This window comes from Xiphias gladius, chromosome 1, assembly GCF_016859285.1.
Source record: "Xiphias gladius isolate SHS-SW01 ecotype Sanya breed wild chromosome 1, ASM1685928v1, whole genome shotgun sequence".
In the NCBI taxonomy this organism is placed as follows: Eukaryota; Metazoa; Chordata; class Actinopteri; order Istiophoriformes; family Xiphiidae; genus Xiphias; species Xiphias gladius.
This window is the reverse complement of record NC_053400.1, coordinates 31,275,948-31,296,876: the sequence shown is the minus strand read 5'-3', so window position 1 is coordinate 31,296,876 and position 20,929 is coordinate 31,275,948. Positions and strand designations below refer to the sequence as shown.

The 20,929-nt window shown below is 42.5% G+C and overlaps 1 protein-coding gene across 1 annotated transcript; it reads left to right on the top strand.

Annotated features, from left to right (window-relative positions):
- The first annotated feature begins 10,844 nt into the window (after positions 1-10,844).
- On the top strand, positions 10,845-17,115 carry LOC120793176 (photoreceptor-specific nuclear receptor-like). The gene is made up of 8 exons (XM_040132988.1): positions 10,845-10,938; positions 11,667-11,817; positions 12,488-12,591; positions 12,811-13,119; positions 13,950-14,128; positions 14,842-15,082; positions 15,755-15,860; positions 16,983-17,115. The coding sequence occupies exons 1-8, from the start codon at positions 10,845-10,847 to the stop codon at positions 17,113-17,115; spliced, it is 1,317 nt and encodes a 438-aa protein (XP_039988922.1).
- The last annotated feature ends 3,814 nt before the right edge of the window (positions 17,116-20,929 follow it).

Here is a 20,929-nt window from a genome sequence, read left to right as displayed (position 1 = left end):
AATTGGATAGTTGTTTGCATGACACAAAAATACAGTTGTAATTCATTCATTCATTCATTCCCGTAAAACTAAACACACGCTGTACCCTGACAAGTCAAGAGTAAACATAGCTACACTATGACAACCTCGGCAATTTGATAATGGATTAGTTGGTTGTTATTTTTAAGCGCAAATGCCAAAAATTCACTGGTACCAGCTTCTCAGGTGTGAATATTTGCTGCTTTTCCTGTTTTCTGTTATAGTCAACTCAACATTTTTGGGGGGTTTTTAACCGTTCGGACTGAACCGTTTTAAGCCCAGCCTGAACCGTTCTACTGTATGTTTTAACTGGTCAGACAAAAAAAAAAAAAAGCAGTTTGGCGGTGGGGAGGTCAGGGTGGATGGATGGGTCAACGACACACTGGACTTTAAGACAGGAGGTTGCTGTTTCGCTTCCAGTTTACGACCAACAGTCAACATGGTTTCTTAGAAAAATCAGGAACACAATCGTTCCCTGGCATTCATCATTGTAACCATGACTACGAAGGTCCCCTGACCTCAACTAAGTACTTATTTTAAGCCATGATCTTTCCCTAAAAACAAACTTAACCTTAACTATAGCGTTGTCACTTCAAAAAAACGATTTTATGTTTTACAGTTCCATTTGTAATGGATTCGGAAAGAACTGCCAAAATATGTCTTCCTGCTGAAAGGTGGCCTGATCCATGAACCACGATCTTTCCTTAAAGCTAAACAAGGGAGAAAAAACAGGGAGTGGAGCACACTGACTGATTTGCAGCCTCTAATAGAGCAAACAGACCAACATTTCGAACTCTACTGTGTCTTGATCAGGGAAAAAAAGGGACAGAGACGTAAGGCAAACACACATACAGTATAGTCAACCCATAATAGGTGGACATGTACTAGTGGATAAGTGGTTGAACGGGATTTCAGGACCACTGGTCAATGGATCCAAGGGTGGGAGTTGCCAGAGCCTATTACCGCATCAGAAACAAAAGGACCAAACAAACAGCTATTCCTTCAAGCTACAAAGGTGCAGTAGAAAAAGTACGAGCCCTGCATCCCTCAAGTGCAAACTGTTTGAAGAAAAAAACCTAACCCAGATGGTTTTGTGGCTTAACCTAACCAATGGAGATACAAACTATGTATTTTGTCGTTTAATTAGGAGGACTTGTTGGATGCAGAACCTCCCAATAAAAGAAGAACTGCAATTAACAACCACAAGTAACTCTGGAAGTTTATATCACTACTACCATATATAGTATTGAAAACCATTATGTTTGATTTTGCACAATGTTCTTGATTTTACCACGTGAAATATTTCATGTCCCATAAGCCAGCTTAATGAGGACACACTTTTCACCTTCAGTATTTGCATAGTTCAAATGTGTTTTTTTTTCTCTCTCTCTTTTCTTTTGGTGCTCATCAGTCAAACACATTTGATGCTCACTGAAGTGGACACATGGAGAATGTTTTTTTTTTTTTTGGTATCTATTGTACGCCTCGAATGTAAACAGCGTTAATTAAAACAAAAAAGCAAAAACAATGCCGCCGGCAGCAGCAGCAGCAGCAGCAGCAGTTGGCTGCTAAGTGTCGGTGAATCTCCTAAACAAACCACGGGACCCTGAGCTGCATCAAGAGGCTCAGCCGAGGGCCAATCTGACATTTATCTCTTGGGGCCGTTCTGCTGATGGCAGCACGACGTCGCTTTAGGAAGCAGCTGTTTACTGTCAGAGATCTAGGTCAGGACAGAGGGAGCTGGACACACGGCCGGCCAGACTCCTGCCGACAGTTTACACGCAGGCTGGCCTCCAGTACATCTGTAAGGGGCCCCCAAATGATTGGCCTAGAGCTTGACAGGGGCCGTGGACCATGCCAGGGATTATAGATATTCACAATTCAAAACTTTATCGTCATTTCAATGACAACTTCAAAATAATTAAAACGTTATGCATAAAAACAGGTAAAATATATAAATAGCTTATTAAAACCAGCTCTCCTACTGAGATATCAAAACCATAACACAACTATTATGTGTACCATTGTGTTCATGCCATTAAAGGTACCTTTAGGTACATTTAGCGGCTGTTCTGGAACTTTTGATATATCACATGATCTTCATCAGCAGGTCAGCCGGTGCTGGTGGTGCTGTTACAGAACCTAGCTATCCTTGTTCTAATGCTTTCTAGAACCTTTTAAAGGCCCTTTTAACCACGATGTCAGCGTGGTTTCACAAATGGCAATGTCGGGGTGTCAGCTGGCAGACCGCTTTGGTCCAGACTGAAATATCTCAACAATCATGAGATGGATTGCCATGAAATTTTACACAGATATTCGTGGTCCTCAGAGGAAGAATCCTACCGACTTTGGTTATTCTCCAACTTTTCTTCTAGTGCCACCACGAGTATGATATTTTTGGTTTTGAGCGGGACGTCTCAACAACTATTGGAGGGATTGTCTTGAAATTTGGTTTGGACATTCACACGCCTCAGGATGAATTCTAACACCTTTAATGACACCTTAATTTTCCATCTAGTGCCACCGTCAGGTCAAGATTTAATTTGTCCAATACTTTGGTTTATGACCCAATACCTGCAAAACTAATGACATTCCCATCAGCCTCAGCTGTACCTTGGTTTTAATGCTAATTAGCAAATGTTAGCATGGTAACACGCTAAACTAAGATTGTAAACACGGCAAACATCATTCATGCTAAGCGTCATCATGCTAGCGTTGCCCAACCCTGTCTCCTAGATATTATGTTTGTGTACTACTAAATTGATTTCCAAATGACGTTGTGGTGGCAACACTATCACTGGTTAAATTACGGAGGCATTTATTTGCAGCAAATAAATCAACAGGACTTGGTTGGGGTGGATGGCGGGTGTACAAAGTGCAAAGCGCATGATTTGGTTTGCATCATGGCTCCCGTCTGTGGTTAAGGCAACAAAAGCACTTGCTTTGAGAGTCTAAACCAGCCTAGTCTAGGCAGAGTCTAACCATTAAAAAGTCTTATAATGCCGTAGTCACAACAAGTGCATATTGTACTTCAAGATCAGATATTTATGCAAAAAACAAATATGTTGTCTGTGAACATTTTACTGATACGTTCGGGTATCGACATTCGTACGACTCACCAAGTACATAAATTAACATTTCCTCATTAGGTAAATAGAAAATGTAATTCAGTCATAAAGACGTTGCTTCAAAATGTATTTGCTGTTGGGGACAGGGTTGCCATGGTAGCATGGGGGAGAGGAGAGGGATAATAAATTAAAACAGAGGTTCAAAGCCAGAGTCAGACGGCGAAAACCATGATTACTCAGTAAACATCTTAACTACTCAAACAACGTAGTGCTGTAGGTGTTGGTTTTAATCCGTGAAAGTACAAGGCTGTTTTCACTCACGGCCTTTCATGCACTTTACTGCAGGTGAAATCACCATTCAGGCCTTCACATAGTTAAAGTCGTGGTTGGAGATGAAGCTGTTTTATTGGAAAACAAGTTTTGGGGTTGGCTAGGTATTATTGAAAATGGATTATTCTGACTGATTTTTCTTGTACAGGTATGGAAAATTTGCCTCATAGTTGTGCAAAAAAACCACTATGAGGCCACATAAGGATTCATCCTTTTGGGACCGGGAACGGCAAATTTCATGTAAATCCGGCAAGTAGTTTTTAAGATCTTTTTGTCATGAACCAAAGTGTTTGACAGAGTGACCGACGCTGCCCACGCATCAAAAATGTATGTTTAGTTCATTTATTAAAAAACAGAAAACTCAATAAGACATAAACGGCAGTACAAGAGACATTCTTGATATTTCACACTGTCCTCAAAATGAAAAGCTCCCTGTGTTGACGGACTAATGTGTTTTTTCAACTCAACATTCACTGAGACGTGGAAGATGAAGCTCTGCTGCCGGAGCTTTCCACCTGACACACCTGACACACAGGTAAGAGGCTCAGCAGCCACAGTCAGATCCCAAAGGCAGCTTTATCACACAGTTATATAACACAAGCACGCACACACACACACACACACACACACACACACTGATGCAGGGCTGATGTGAGGACGCAGCCACACTGCTGTTGTCAGCACTGGCCAGATCAGATTTAAACCCCCCCCCCCAACTCCTCCTTGAGTTTCCTTCATGATCCATGGTAACACTCTCCTCCTGTGCGCGTGTGTGTGAGTGTGCGTGTGTGTATTCTTTTATCCTCTTTCATATGCGTGGCCTGCTACTGAGTGTTCGGGTGGTGATGTAATCAGGTGTGTTGAAAATCTATATTTACAGAGACAAACCCAACAGACAGGACGAAGTAACTTTCGAGCGCTTTATTTTTTATCGACTTTTTCTTCTCTCCTTTATTTTGAGACGACAAACTACAAAACTACCGAGTGATGTATAATGTCAGCTCTCGCTGCACATTACAGTAGTGTTGTTATCGACACGTGGAACACAACGTTCAAATATGGACTTTCTGTATGTTTACAGTCCTATGTGGTAAGTTTTCATCACTGTCAAGTCCAGTTGTCCTACAGTGAATTAAATGGAACGCGAGTCGTATTCGGGACTTTTAACACAACTGGCTTTTCATTCCTACAATGCTTCAAGTTAAAAACACTTCTCACTGTCCATGATTCATGATCAATCCGTCAACACTTGGGACTTATCAAAAAAAATCTCAAATTTACTGATAAATGACAAATATTTGGATTTCTAATGGGCAAAAGCCCAAAGTAATACTTTAATAGAATTTAAAAAAAAAAAAGCACGCAAATATTATTACTTTAAGCTGTAAACAGCAAATCATTTATAAATACATATTCATCAATTTATCAAGATTGAACTCCATTCATTTGCTAATCGATTAAGTAGCTCAACAGACCCATCTTGTTTGTTGGCTAGATATAGCCAAAAAAAAAAAAAAAAGAAAGATCAGACTGGGTTCAAGGATCAGTTTATCAGGTTTTGGTCTGACTGGTTTCTGGGATTTGTTCCCTTAGATGTCACCAATTTCCCTACATAATGTACAATGGTAAAAAATGTGGGTAGAAATCAGATGTAGAAGACCTAGACTCATTTACAAACTCTCATGTGAAGCACAGCAGAGACTCATTCACGTCATTACATAACACGGCTCCTCTAATCATTCTTTGAATCCTAATATTAGGCTGCTCCCAAGCTAATCTATTTGTCTTGGCATAATCTATGGCCTGCACGTGTAAGCAAGGCTTCACCTAAAACTTGATGGTGTCACTGTGTATTTCAGTGTATTATTATTATTATTATTATTATTATTATTATTATCATTATTATTATCATTATTATTATTATTATTATTATTATTATTACGTAAACTATTATAATGCGTGCGAGCGGCCCGGCCAGCAGGCTGCAGCCGCTCATCTCAACAGCTGGGTCATCTTCTAAACATAGGGAGCAGATCTGATCCGCAGCTCAACACCTTCACATTCCTACAGCGGGTGTCACTTTTATACAAGACGGACCTGAGTAATATGCATGTATGTCCTTTTTCACTCCCTAAAGGATTTATAAAAATAATTTCTGTAAAAAAAATATATATATAAAAAAGACAGTGGATAGTGTGCAGATCCAGCCCTGGTTGGGCACAGGTGCAGGACAAAAAAAGAGGCAACAATGATGTTTGCTTTTTTTTTTAAATTTTTTTAGTTTTTTGCTTTTTTAAAACTTTTTAGTGTCAAAAAGTTGCATCAAATTTTTTTATTTTTTGTTTTTCACCTTGTTTATTAGGAAGTGAGACATGTTAACGAGACTTGGTGAAAAAGATTCTGGCCGTAAACTACATACAAAATTTCTTCAAGAGAGAGGAGGGATGACGTGTGTAACAAAGATCTCCAGCCGGATTCGACTGTTACATGGTCGGCGTCTGAGAGCCCTAAACCACTGGGAAGTTGCTAAAAACATTTCCTCCTCTTAATAAAATAAAAACTTTTAGAAGATTGTGCAGCCTAAGCAATGCTTCCCTTGTCATAGAGACAATAAACATTGTGTACAGGGCACTTGAAAAAAAAAAAAGGATGTTATCACAATTTCCATATAGGTAGTAAAAGCAGTGAGATGGTCTTAGCCAACCAAAGACTGTTTTGTTTCTGTCAATGCTGAAGGTTGAAAATCGGTCCGCTGATTAAGACCTGCAAAAGGAAAAGCCGCAGGAAAGCATCCGTGAAGCACAAATATTTTAAAATGATTATGTCCACCATCCTTCTTTAACTAGGTTTTAGTAATTATAACTGAGCTTAGAAACTGAGGTTTTGCCAAACCGAACCCCTCTTGCGTGGCACATATCACTTGAGTCGATAATACATTTGATTTCAATAAATAATAAAGCAATAATCCTAACGCCCACGAGGTCCTTTTGCTCATAAGATATTAAAAAGGAACCACCAGCATAAGTAAATTAAACCTGCATAATATATGAAGAGGAGGTGCGTCAGATACTAGTCGGTTTCGTTCTAAATCATAGACTGGTCTAAATGCTGCTTCTGAGGCTTTGTAACCCTGGAAAAAAAGAAAATTCCTAAAGTTGTACAAAAGTCTGGTGTCACTGCCATCTGCTTGTAATTCGTAACCCCTGGAATATATTGCCATCATAAAGTATTGGAAAAAAACTCTGGGAACTTTTCTTATACATTAACGTGAAATATATCATTTAAATGTTCAAAAGTTCAAAAAGTTTGGTTTTCATTCTAACTATAACAAATACAGTCGAAATACAATAAAACTAGTTTATAAAATCTGTCAAATGTAACGTGAATGTAAAAACATAAACCATCTTAATCTAAGTGTGTGAGTGAGTCAAAACCTGGGTCAAATCTTACGCGGGTTTTGAGCAAATTCCTAAAACTTCGGGCAAAATAAAATGTTAAAAGGTGAAATGTGTTTCCGTCCATTTATGGAAGAAGACGTGACAGCGATCACTTGATGAAATCAGCGCCAGTATCTCTAAGTGGAGAAAGGCAGCACTCTGGAGGTCAAAAACAGCACAAGAATCACACCACGTATTGATCTTTCCGATGAATTCTGCTTTTTCTGAAATCTCCTTAGAAGAACCCCCCCCCCCCAAAAAAAAAAGAAATAAGAAAGCTTCAAACAGTATACAGTTTGTCCTCTGATTCCCATGCACCCTGTGGTGATTTAATCAGTCACTGCTGTGGCAGAGAGGGGTCGAACTGCAACAAGGGCCCTGTCCGGACTCAATCTAGGTGCGTTGAGGTTACGTACAGATCCAGCGCCTCCACTGTTTTCATTCTGTATTTCGTGGGTTTTATTTGGAGGCCTGTAACGGTGAGCAGAGGCAGCACGTTCCTCGTTAGTCTGCGGTAGAAAAAGCAGAAGGAAGTAGCAGGTCAAAATGGACTGTCAGTCTTTAGCTCGTCCTCTCTTTTATCAGTAATCAGCGTGTAATTGGGTGAGTCCACGCAGAAAGCCTGACCTCAGGAGACTAATTAACTGGTAAATCTTACAAAGGTCAACAGTGTGTTGGCCAAGGATGAAGAGAGTAGCCACCATATGGCTAAAGATGCCCAAAAGAAGTGTGTCTTCACTGCTCTTTTAATCTTTTGAGCTAATTGTGTCCCCCCCCCCCACAGTCTCCCTGTTGACTTCGGCTGGTGCCCAGGCAGACAAAATGTGGTCAAACTCTAATCTGCTTATCTGCTTTCCACTTTGTTTTTCCAATTACGGTTGGGGGCCTTGCTATGGTGGATCTGAAACTCGCTGACATCGACATTAATTTTGCTCTTCAAGCAAATTTTCTACTTAGAGTTCAACAGAGATGAAACAGTTAGGGCAAGGAAGACTGTTGTTATTCTTTTTTTTTTTTTTTACAGATTATACAGAGAATAAAAAGAACTAATAACCATTTGTTCAACATAAATTAACTGACTCTGTATTATACTCTGGATGAAAACATTAATTGAATTAAAGGTGCAGAAATCTGTATTTTTCATATTAATAGCAGATCAAATGACTATGTGTAACATGTTGTTAATCCGGGCTGTAGCCAGAAGTTAAAGAGGCTACAACTGATATTTTTATATTATTATTTAATGTGAAAACAATGGGACAAACGGGTCATTAGTAGTGATGAATCTATAGAGAATTATCACCTGAATCTGCAGCTCTCCTCGGCTTTACGGCGCTTTGGCCACAACGTTACCGTTCTGGTTCACACTCACCGCTCTCATAGCGTCGTTTTCGGTCCGCAGCAGGCAGATGTTTCCAGAGAAACAGCTGTAAAAAAAGCCACTGTCCACTACCTGATCAGCAGCAAAGAGCAGATAGACACATGGTCAGAAACCGGCTGGTGGACATAGTGGAACATTTAGCAGCTAAACAGATATTTCCCTCAGGAGCTGGTGGAGACCAAAAACAGAGCTAAAAGACTGCTGGATGTGTTAATAAGCAACTGTTTGTTGACAAGTTCAACATATCAACTTAAAAAGGTGAAGATGTGTCAATGTTGTGTTCACAGCTCATTTTACTGTCCCCAGATGGCCAAAAAAAAAAAAAAAAATTAATTAATGCAAGTTTAAGAAATACTGATGTCAGAGTTTCAAAATTCCCCCACTGGTCGCCGCCCAAAAGAAACTTTGACTGGTCAATAGAAAAAGTGTAAGAATTTTTAAATATTTTAATTTATTAATGGTTTTTTGTTTTAATTTTAAAGTTATATTTTTTGTGAATGCAATTGTCTAAATGCTGTTTAAATGTGCTTGTAATTGTAGCGTATAAACTCATCTTCTAGTTGTAAGAACCCACAAACTCCTTAAAATATAAAACAAAAAAGTACAGGACCTCTGTTTCCTCAGTGGTGGGTTCTGGCCCTGTGCAAACCCAACTGTACAGATCCCATCAGCTCTACTCACCTTTTTTGTCTGTTCTGCTCATGGTTTTGGTTTTATGCCCCCACAGCAGGCAACCGTTTACAGCCTCCACCATCCACTACCTGCCCAGCACCAAAAAGTAGGCAAAGTTAGTGACTAGCTGGTAAAGACAGTGGAACATCTAGAGCCTGAAGAGACGCGTTTCTCTCAGAAACGCGACTCCGAATGTGTGTAAAAATGTCGGTGTGTGTCTGCTAGATGCAGATTTATGAGGCGATTACATAAGAGTTCACATGTCCAATCTAAGATCAGTCATTAGTGCAGTTATTGACACGTGTTACAAGCACAGAACAAAAGCAGTAAAGACAAACAAAGAGTCAGTACAGATGCCAGAATAAAGGCAGCTCGCGTCCTCCTCTGAATAAGATCATTCACTTGAACCGCTCAACTGTGCGAAGAAACAAATGATGAAACGGGCAGAAAAGTTGCATGAGCGTTAGACCGGTAGGGGAGGATCCTACTGTTATTAAAAACGGAGGCGTTGTCCGACACCTGCTTTGAACAGTGGACCTGGAACATTTCTGACTTTACAGGGGATCCTCCATGACTTTTCTCCAGTTTGATTTTCACAATCATGCGTGTTGTGTTTCCTTTGTTTGGGGGCCTTTCTGGTCTTAATCATAGCAATAATGCACAGTGCACTTTTCACTTCGCCCCAAATTGTCTGACATTTTAGCAAACAACAAGTCAGTTGCATGTAAACTTGATTACAAGGCTGCATGTTTCATATTCTCTCCCCGAGAGTTTTGTGCGGTGGCACTTGGCAGCTGTGGTCCTCCGGTCCGCTGTTAGCCGCAGCTAAAACAAACTGCTCCACATGTAAACGCCACACGTATGACGATTCCAGCTCCTTCATAATAAATGGGAGACCGTCATGAATGAGCTAAATTAGTGCCGGCCAGAACATCAGCCATTAAAAACTCTATTATTCCCTCTGTGACCCTTTTTCCTTTTCGGGCAGCAGAGGGAAGCGGATCATCTCCAGTTTGTCAAAAAAAAGGAGCAAAATAGGAGTTAATAAGCAGCTCCTCAGCAAACACTGGGAGTCATTATGAATGGGAGGCAATCATACAGATCAAATATACAGCAGGGGGAAATGGAGCTGGAATTTCTGAGGCAAAAAAAAGAGGGAAAGGAGGGGAAATACAAATTGAAGAGGCTAGTATATATAATAATGTGCGCCTCATGTAATCATTCCTTTAAATGCAGATACCAAAGAGGAGTGTTGACTGACGGACGCCCTCGTGGACAGAGGAGACTCAGGGAGATGGAGCAGTATGGGAACCGGTCTAAAGTTACAACCCTCGTACCACAGAGCTTTAGGAGTCATCACTGTTACCGCTATTTCTCTTTTCCCGTGTCCCTTTTCTCTTTGCGGACTCGATGGAGATCCCAGTCTGAGTAGCACCAATGTTCTGGCAATGTGACTGATTGATCCAGTAGATGAACAGTAAAGATTAAGAGGATGACAAATAAGCATGCTGCTTACACAGCGCTTGGGGCTAATCCTCCCCCCTCCACCCCCCGGACTCCCTTTTGAGGAGCTGCCACCGAGGAGGAGCACCCGCAGACAGTGACCGACCAGAGGGAGGACACGCACAACCTGTTGACGTGCAACAAGTGTCAGCTCGAGCTCATGGCAGGACCCCAGCCCATCTGCATCTCCACACCAGAGCCTGCAACACAGTAGAAGCTCAACCTGCCATCTGTCCACAGGGGGGGACCGCCGCAGACCCCGCAGCTACACGGTTCAACTTTTCACAACTGCTTTTGCTGCAACAAACTCTAAAGGAGCTTGAACTTTTCGTGCGTTGGTGCCGGACGTTGTATCGTTTTCAAGAGGACGAACACCCTACGGCGAAGTCTCTCATCTCCAGTCCGCATCAATCGAGGAGACATTTTCAGTGAGAAATGATGGAGGATCACCTGTCGAAGATCCCCATGTTGCCGTCCTCCTCCCCCACTGAGTCGTCTGCCAGCGGCGGGACTGACGACAGCAGAGGAGGTAAGAGCTCCACATGTTCACCAGCGGCAACAGGTGAAGCCTAAAAGGTGGGACACGAGCTTGGCCTTGCAGGGAGCAGGGAAAAAGCCACGAGAAAAAAATGACTTACGGAGCTTTTTGTTATCCAGTGTCAGGATTTTTCAATGATAGAGTTTGTGTCTGAGATGTTCAGATTAGAATTTTGTGCTTTCTGCCTGTTTAATATCTAACTCAAAACCATCTGAGCAGTAATGAGGTTTTCTTCAACAGCACACCACCATGAGGTTAAACCGAAAGATCATAAATATGCACATAAATCAATTTTTAATAAAATAAAAACAAAGAAACGATAGCTCCAAGCTCTCTTAACTACATCCCTTAAATACAAATATACTTACTTAAAGCAGAAAAAGGTCTGATAAATATTTATTATGTAACTTTGAGCAATGCTGTATGAATTTCTGTATAATTAATGGGTTTATTTAGATTAGTTTCAGTATCCCTGCATCGTTTGTTTTAGTTGTTAATCTGCCTCCAGCCATTTTTTGTTTTAATTTGATAATCATCCACTCAATGAGATTTTCAGACCCAAACGCCTGTTGCAATATTGACTCGTGTGCTTTGTCCGACTGCTGAGCCGCATGCAGACTGAGCTGACAGTACAGATGGCGGGCACATGTGTGAAACAATACCAGGCCGAACGAATGGCACTAACCGACCTGCCCCGTGTGACTGTGTCTGTCTCGCAGCCAAGAGTCCAGCCCCGGGCAAAGCTCTGAGCCCGGCTCTGGTCTGCAAAGTGTGCGGCGACACCAGCAGCGGGAAACACTATGGCATCTACGCCTGCAACGGCTGCAGCGGCTTCTTCAAGCGCAGCGTGAGGAGGAGGCTCATTTACAGGCAAGAGAAAGCTCCGACTCTCCTGCTGGACAACTAGGATTCAGCTTTTGTTAGTTGCTTCAAATCTTCAGATGCCAAAATCTGCCGCGTAATGTTCCCGTTGCATCTAACCTAGTTAGGTTAGGAGGTGCATAGAGATAAAGAACAAGATTCAGCTTTTCATCCACCACCTTCTCTCAGCCGTTGACTTCAGTTATGTCCTGCAAAACCCACAACTTTGTGTAAAATGAGTATGAGATTAAGGCCCAATTTTCCGAACAGTAGCACGGCCGCATGTTTTTTGTCACACAACAAAATAACTGCCACACCTATTTGAAAAAGGGCACAATAAATACATTTAAATGCTTGAAACCCGCTGTCGCTCTCCAGTTAACTGAGAGATCTCACAAAACACAGAAAGAGAGACCCAATCCATTTTTTTTCTTTTTTTCCTAATTGTGAGGATGGGGATCACAGGATGTGTCGTTAGTGTGGATGTAAGTTATTTTGGTAAAGGTCGGGTTAAGATTTAGGAGTTTCACCTGCCTAATCCTGAATTTTTTCATGTGGATCTCTGACAGACAGGCGTTTAATTTTATATAAATAAGCAGGAACTTCAGATACATGTCAGCTTGACTTTGTATTTTTCCCCGAATATATCCCCTTTAAAAGCTTGACTGTGGGTTAACAGGTGCCAGGCCGGTACGGGCATGTGTCCGGTGGACAAAGCTCACCGCAACCAGTGCCAGGCGTGTCGGCTGAAGAAGTGCCTGCAGGCAGGCATGAATAAGGACGGTGAGTGTGTGGAAATTTATTTTACGTTTTTACCTGTTAAGCTATTTTATCAGGTAGTGCTTGGAACAGTCACTCTCAGTGTCAGGGACTGAACTATGAAACCGTGTGAGGTCAAAGTCAAATCCACAGATGTATTTCATGGTTGTTTCCTCCGACCTTCCTTTTTTCATCTCACTTTCTCTCTCTTTCTTCTCTTTCTTGTCCCTCTCTTCACTGCAGCGGTGCAGAACGAGCGGCAGCCCCGCAGCACAGCCCAGGTCCGTCTGGACTCCATCGACGTGGACCCCGATAAGGAGCACCTGGCCACCACACGGGAGCCCACCTCCTCTTCCTCCTCCTCCTCCTCCTCCTCCTCCTCCTCCTCCTCTTCCTCCAGTGGCTCTGTCATCACGTGGCCCCACATCAGCTCCTCCATGTCCATCACCTCCTCCGTCGCCTCCCAGCGCTGCGTCAGCCCCCAGAACAACCACCGCTTCATGGCCAGCCTCATGACGGCTGAAACCTGCGCCAAGCTGGAGCCCGAGGACGGTGAGGAGGGATTGTTATGTGAGACCGAGGTCGCTGCCTGAAGATTAAGATCAGACCCAAATAGAGAAAAAAAAGAAAAAGCTGTAAATTTAATGTGCAACTTCGTCAGGCGTCTTTCACGCCAGATTTGTTGTCCACACTCGCGAGGCCGCAGCATTTAGAGAAAAATCTCGTCCCCATAGTTCAAAATGTTTGGTTGAAATTGGCCGTTTTGGGTTAATAAATGTGAGAATGTGAAAGTAACACACACCACTATGTACTGCATACAAGCAAAGATAAACGGTCCCATCTCAGATGGAGAATTCCAGAAGTGGCTCTTCATATGCAAAAAGAATCGAGTTATGCAATTTGTATTACCTAGTTAATAAAGAGACGACAGGAAATGCGGGTAGAGAGATATGAGGTACAACAGAAATCTCTAACTGGATTAGAACCGGGGGCGGCGAGGTTCACGGTCTGCATCCTGACCCCTAGGTCGCTTTCACTGCTGTGTTGTTGGTGTAGTAGTTTTATATCGTTGCTTTATTTCATCCATTACTCGCCGTTAGTGCGCCGGGCTAACGCACTGTCTGTTCCCCTCTTCCCATCGGGCGTTTCACATATACTGTACACACACGCAACACAGGACAGGCATAGAGGCAGACAGCTCACAGATTTCTGATGTCTTAGTGTTTCTTGACGTTTTTCTTAATACTGTGGACTGAATTTGACCAAAGCTGATACCAACCCAAACCTGAACACAACCGAACCGCCTGGGGTTGGGCTGGACCTCGTAGCAGAGCGTGATCCCCCCTGCGGCCCCGATTCCAACCTCATCTTTTGCGTTTCAGTTGACGAAAACATCGACGTGACCAGCAATGAGCCGGAGAGAGCGTCCTCGGAGTACCACATGGCTCTGTACCCGTCCAGCTCCGAAAACGTGTACGAGACCTCGGCGAGACTGCTCTTCATGTCGGTGAAGTGGGCCAAGAACCTGCCGGTGTTTTCCAACCTGCCCTTCAGAGACCAGGTGAGAAATGATCTGGGGTGGGTTTTTTTAGAGGTCTGATTTGTGGCCGTGGAGCGTGTGGTAGGTTTTCCCTTTAACTTGGCAATCTTTTATGTCAGTTTTCCAAGTAAAAGTAAATTTTAAACACGACAAAGTTACGTTTAGTTTTGTTTGAAGATTCAAAATACTGTAATCGTCATAAGCATTTATTAAAATTCAAACATCACACACACACAGCAGCACATTTAGTGGTAATATAGCCCAACTGCTCAATTATAATAGAGCCCCCCTCATGCTTATCACATGATGGACAATGGAATCCGATCCTTGCCAGAAAAATTAAAAGCTTTTGATAAAATTATGCCAAGTTGCAGGAAGAGAAAAAGTTGAAGGGAAGGTTGAAAAAACCATTAGTTTTAAGAAAGCTTTCAATAGAAACTCCTGATCTCGCAATTCTGACTTTGTAAATGGAAAAGTGTGAGTTTCTACATCATGGTTATGACTTAAAAAAAAAAAAAAAACAATTGTGGGAAACAAAATCATAATTTTGAGCTCATACGTGTTATTTCACCCACAAAATCGAAATGACTAAGTCATAATTTTTTGGTTTTACAAATATTATAAAGTGATTTATTAGATATCAGGGTTAAAAATTTTTCGGGCAGGAATGAACTTCCCGATTTTCGCGCTGCGGCTGCATCCCCTCAGCTCTTCACCGTCTTCTTCCTCACCAGGTGATCCTGCTGGAGGAGGCGTGGAGCGAGCTCTTCCTGCTCTGTGCCATCCAGTGGTCTCTGCCGCTGGACAGCTGCCCGCTGCTCTCCCTGCCAGACCTCTGCCCCGGCATGCAGGGAAAAACCAGCTACACCGGCCTGGACTTGCGCCTCCTGCAGGAGGTCTTCGGCCGCTTCAAGGCCCTTGCCGTGGATCCCACAGAGTTCGCCTGCCTCAAGGCCGTCGTGCTCTTCAAGCCAGGTGAGGAACCTCCGCTGCCAACAAAACCGGTATTCGAGTCATTCGGTGCTGTGGTCAGCTTTAGGACTTGAAGGCCAGGTCCAGATCAACAACGGTCCGGATCGATTTTTCCTTCAGCACCGAAGACAGGTCAGAATTTTGACTTGTACACAAGGAATATCGAAATCTGACGGGGGAGACCGCCCGCTCTCTTCCCAGAGGGTGAACCCGTTACATTTTGGATGCTTCGTGAGTTCCCTCTAGCGCCACCCTGAGGCCTAAACAGCAGAACTTCAATTTCAGCTTTAACCTTGTGGTTGCTGACAGAAACGTGTCATGAAATTTATACATTTTGAGATAATAAGAATGATCTTGTCTAAAAAGGTCAGAATTACTAAGTCATAATACTTTTTTACTGGGTCAACTTATTTTTTTTAATTATACAATATATTACAAGTTATCACTTATCAGAGTTCCACATTTTTCTGCCACGAATGAGCTTCCACAGCCCAATTTATTCTGCTCAGACTCTCCTCTTTCTTTGCGAGAGTTAAGCTGTTGAGCTGTCAGTACGAATGAGTGCAGTTACGTGGTCGGAGTGACACCGTTTCAGATTACGCAGGTTTTTTTTCAGCGTACAACAGTGTCTGCGTGACTCACGTGGGTGGCTTTTTTTTTTTTTCTCCTCCACAGAGACTCGGGGTTTGAAAGATCCAGAGCAAGTGGAAAACCTGCAGGATCAGTCTCAAGTGATGCTGGGACAACACATCCGCTCACACTCCCTCAGTCAACCGGCCAGGTAACCCCAGGTCTCTTAACGTCACTGCCTCAATGCACCGCGGATTAATTGCCCGTCTTCTCTGCGTCCTAAGAGTCGATTTGTGATTGGAAACGAACTTTTTAGGGTGAATAATATTTCCGTCCACCTGCCTCCTCTCCCTTTTGTATTTAAGTCAATGATTTCCGTTTATTAAACAGCCCTCAAAGAGGAGTCGTGTCTTTTAGCATCACAGTCCACTTCTTTCCATTTGTTTCAGTAGGAATTGGTTTCTGCGTTTCCTCTTCCACAATGAACTTTCTCCTTTTATGATTTAAAAAAAAAAAAAAAAAAAAAAGGTCTCGATTTTTGAACTTAGGGGGCAGATGAACGTACATGTTTTAGATTCATAACACAAGGCAAAAATCACACTTACAGCCACCAGAGGGAGCCCAACACATGCAAATAATAAATCCAAAGTCCAGTTTATTTTCTGTACTATCAAAGTATTTGTCAAAGCAAATCTTGTATTTTGTCTCATCTTTACTAAAGAGAAAAGTCCCTGAACTTTGGAGTTCAGAGTTTGGGATATGGGGGCACTAAAAAAAAAAAAAAAATCATGCAGTGTACCTTTAATTCATTTTCTTTCTTACTTAAACCTACTTACTTTCTTACTTACTCTGACTTAAATCAGACTTATGTCACAAAAAAGAGGATTTGACCTTGACTTCATTGACTTGAGTTGAGCGGAGACTTCAAAATAAAAACCAGCAAGTCTCAAGGTTTGACTTGTTAAAATCAATACAGTAAAAAGTAAAACGTATTGTTCCCAGGTATTTTTAAAACAGTATTAATGATTTTAAACCTGAGACTTTACTATCTGCTTTGAGACTCGTCTTAAACCTGTCTCAAACGGCCCAAAGTCTGACTTAGACGAATCCCAAAATTATTCAAATGGCTCTGGCATCTTTTTTTAACAGTGTTAAAGTGTTGTGAGGTCGATTTTTTTTCTCCCTTTTTTTCCTTTCAGTCGAATCTTGAACTGTCACACCCTCGTTAAATAAACGACGAGATAGCTTGAGACGATTTTTACCCGCTGCACTATTTCCGGCTGCACGCAGACGTGGATTTTATTTTGAATTTCTCTCTCTTGTGCGTGTTCAGGTTCGGAAAGCTGCTGCTTCTTCTTCCCTCTCTGCGTTTTGTGAACTCGGAGCGGATAGAGCTGCTGTTCTTCCACAGGACCATCGGAAACACCCCCATGGAGAAGCTGCTGTGTGACATGTTCAAGAACTAAAACCGCCACCCATCGACAATCCGATCTCCCGGTCTGAGGGAATGAGACTTGACACATACTTGCTTCGTATTTCCGCATACATATCAGAGATTATGTGTGCTGTTATTTGTTTTCAATGGCCACTTTATTATTTGTTGTTTCCACATCAGGTTGTTCTGAAAATTAAAATGCAATCCACCTCTTATCATCACGCTTGCTGTCTACCTGTAATTTACTTAGACTGTAATTTGTGTCTGAAGTGTCTCACGATCACAATTCATCCTCTAATATTTCTCGGTTTTTGTGTTTTTTGTGATAGATGGACTGTCTATCCCTGCTCTCATTAATGTGACTATTATATTCATGTTTTCATGCCTTGATGAAGTAAAAACTGCTTGAAAGTGATATTCGATTCTGTCTTTATGACTGCCACACTTCACAAGCGACGGTGTAGCCTTTGGGTTTTCACTAGTAAAGGGAAATAGCTTCCTTGTGCAGGATTTAAAGAGACAAATGAGTTGAGAAGAGATTAGAAAATGAATCAGATATGTTGTACGTCAGCTACAACACACACCGTGGATGAAACCAGAGTCTACTAAGACCCGGATCCTCTGCAGCACAGAGGGTCCAGGTGCGCCCTCTTCTGTCTGGTTTACCGTTTACCATACAAAACCCACACACACACACACACACACACACACACAAAATCACAAACATAATCTCAAAAAGTCTTAAGCATAAAACGTAGATAGGAGTAAAGTCCCTTCAATGTGAGTTGCAGTTTTTTTTTCTCTGTTGTTCGGTTGCATTGTTAGAACAATAGGCACGGCTGGGAGAAGGCCCACGCTTACGTTTACTGTGTGTGTTCCAATTACTGTTTGGGACAGGCATGTGGATTTAAAGTGCCTGTTAAGGACTTTTCCTGGACACAAACTAGAGTCTGAAGAGAAAAAAAAAAAAAACCCCGTGGTCAGCCTGTTAAGAGATGGATGCTTACAGTGGAGGACGGGGGTTTAAATGGGAAACGGTACTGATGTTGTCTACCACAGACATGCCGCCATTTCGAAGTATTCATAAGTAATAATACGGAAAATTCACAGTTGCAGGTCTGAAATTTTTAGAAACAATCGCCTGGCAGAAAAACTGCTTCTGTTGTAGCATTTGACCGAACACGTGTAAAACGCTAATACGGAGACACAAACTGCGCATGTTTACGCGTCAGGAATCTCTCGTGGCCGTGGAAATGAGGACGTTTGTCCTGCTTTGTGTCCGGAGCAAACGTAGGAGTAGCACGATGTTGCTGGGATGTGGATGGGTCAACAAAATGTGTGACCCTGATATGGGAGATCGCTCCTTGTGTCCATCTGGTTTTCCTCTGACCCTTAACCAGCTACTTTTTGTGCCTAAACTCAACTCAAACTTAACCATAGCGGTGCCGCGTCAGAAAACTGAAACTGAAGTTCTATAAATCTGTTTTGCAAAATAGCGTCAGTCACTTCCGGTAAACATGTATAGGAATATACAGCCATGCTGGCAGATCTGTGAGGCTGCACACTGGCGCAGTGGTGAGAGTAAACACTGTAAAATAGCCGCAAGCATCCCCAAGTCTTCGTTGTGATCCACTGGGTTGAGACTAGAAGGAAATCTGGATCGCTTCACAGCGCAAAACGGGGCGCGTGCGTTGTTCTTCCAGAGCAAATAAAGCTTTACGATTTCTGTTGGTGAAAGACGGATGAAAAAATGACTCTTGGCGGTCGTGGTTTCATTTGTTTCTGGTAAATGGACCTAATAATACCAATAACGTGACACTTGATTTATAAAAGCGCACGAAGCAGTGACTCGTCGGGCGAGGAGAAAGTATTAGTTACACTGAAACCTGTACAGTGACTGTACTACAGTTTTATCAAAATGAAGTGGTCCCCGCTTTGAAACGAGACGCCGAAGCAGACGGCTGTGGTTGAAGTCGGTCTTGGTGTACCTCAACCAAATGTCAGTTTGATAAGAGACGTCACTCAGCATTACTTTACCTCCTGACTCAAAAACACGCACGGGAAAAAACCCTCAGAGCGACGCGGCGGGGGAGCAGAGCTGGATGCCTGCTGCGGGTATTACCGACATCAAAACTCTTCGTCTGGCCAGTGCTGCAAACTCTAAATCTAAAAATATATATGAGTATATGTACTCATGCGAGTGAGCCCACAGGTCCAGATTAAGAAACTCTGAACTCCCAAATGGAGATTGGTCTGATTTCACATCAAAGTGTGTCACTTTTAGCTGCGAGCCATGAGTCCAGTGGCTGAAAATGTGCCTTTAAATATTCTTCACTGTGAACGAAATGGGCCCTGGAAGACCTAACTGGATCAGTGAGTCCATCTCTATGCTCCAGTTCGGCAAAGCTGCAGGTCTGGGATCCGTGTTGGTCTCTAACTCCGCAGCCGCACAGGATGCTCTCCTCGTGTTTTCGTCCTTTCGTGTTACAGACATGAAACAGGAGTTCAGAGCCTCCTAAACTGAGGCTCCGCCTCACGTGTCAAATCATCAGCATTCTCATTTTGCCCCTTTCCTAATCTCTTTTCACACAAAGGTGGCCCCTGTTTAAACGAGAGATTTTCATCTTATTATAAGATTAGTCTCTTAAGTAACAGGCAGAGGGGGGGGCACACAGGTTAACGCCACGTTGCGGTGCAAAAATGACATTTCTTAACGAGAAATCACACAGAGTGCTTTTATTCCTACTCACACACACGTCACAGATTACGGTAATACTTTAAGATGCTTCAGACCTTTTTATTTATTTGGCAGAGATGGTGCCTGACTTCATCACCAAGAAATGCGCATGAAAAACCGTGTAGAGTAGAGACATACATTTTGTGAAGTCTGGGTTTCAGTGTCTTGCTCAGGGACACTTTGTCGAACAGAAAAATCAAATGAAAAATCCAATTTAAAAAAGCTGATTGGCTTTGTTTGAAAAAACTGTTTAATCAGATTTAATGATATTTACTCGCTATTACAACCCTGTCTTTGAGAATTTAATTTTATATCTACAGTTCTATGCATTGAAGTTTTAGGCAGTAAAAGGTAAAGTGAGGACGCTTTCAAAAAATAATGATATGAATAGTTTTTATTTATTGATTAACTTCATATGAAAAGCAGTAAACAGAAAAATCAATATTTGGTGTGACCACACAAGCATCTGGGAGAACTTGCCCCCGGTTCTTCTGTGGATCTAGTCCGTCTCAGTGTCTCCCGTCTCTTCATGCGATCCCAGACTGACTCCGTGACGCTGGCTCCGTGGGGGCCAGACCATCTGCTGCAGGACTCCTCGTTCTTCTCGTCTCTGCAGATAGTTCCTCATGACTCCGGCTCTGTGTGTTTGGGGGCGCTGCCGTGCAGCAGAATGAATTTGGGGCCACTCAGACGCCTCCCTGATGGGACTGAGGTGTGGAGAAGAACTGAACCAGCTGGAGTGCCTAAAACTTTGGCACAGTGCTGTACATCTCCATCTAATTTTGTCAGAGATTTCCATCTTTTTCAGTGTTTCTCATTAGCTTAGACAGTGGAATTGAGAACCAGGACAACTGAGTTTGGTGACTTCGACCAGATATGACTGTATCTTGAATACATAACACTGAAGTTGAATGATTAACTACATTTAGAGAATTTAGACGACGTCACCAGAGGCCACTCTGGGTCAATTTCTTCCTCCACTTCTTCACTCATTCACTGTAATGTTGAACCCCCCCCCTCGTCTCACTGCGCTCCGGGCAGTTGTTAATCTGCTGTGTTTGGCTCTTGGTTGCACTGGAATGTGTTGGGCTGTTTGGGGCCAAACTGT

Coding starts and splice junctions, on each gene's coding strand:
- LOC120793176 (XM_040132988.1), top strand. CDS start 10,845: ATGATGGAGGATCACCTGTCGAAGATCCCCATGTTGCCGTCCTCCTCC. Junction 14,129..14,841: donor ACCTGCCCTTCAGAGACCAG/GTGAGAAATGAT, acceptor CTTCCTCACCAG/GTGATCCTGCTGGAGGAGGC. Junction 15,083..15,754: donor CGTCGTGCTCTTCAAGCCAG/GTGAGGAACCTC, acceptor TCTCCTCCACAG/AGACTCGGGGTTTGAAAGAT.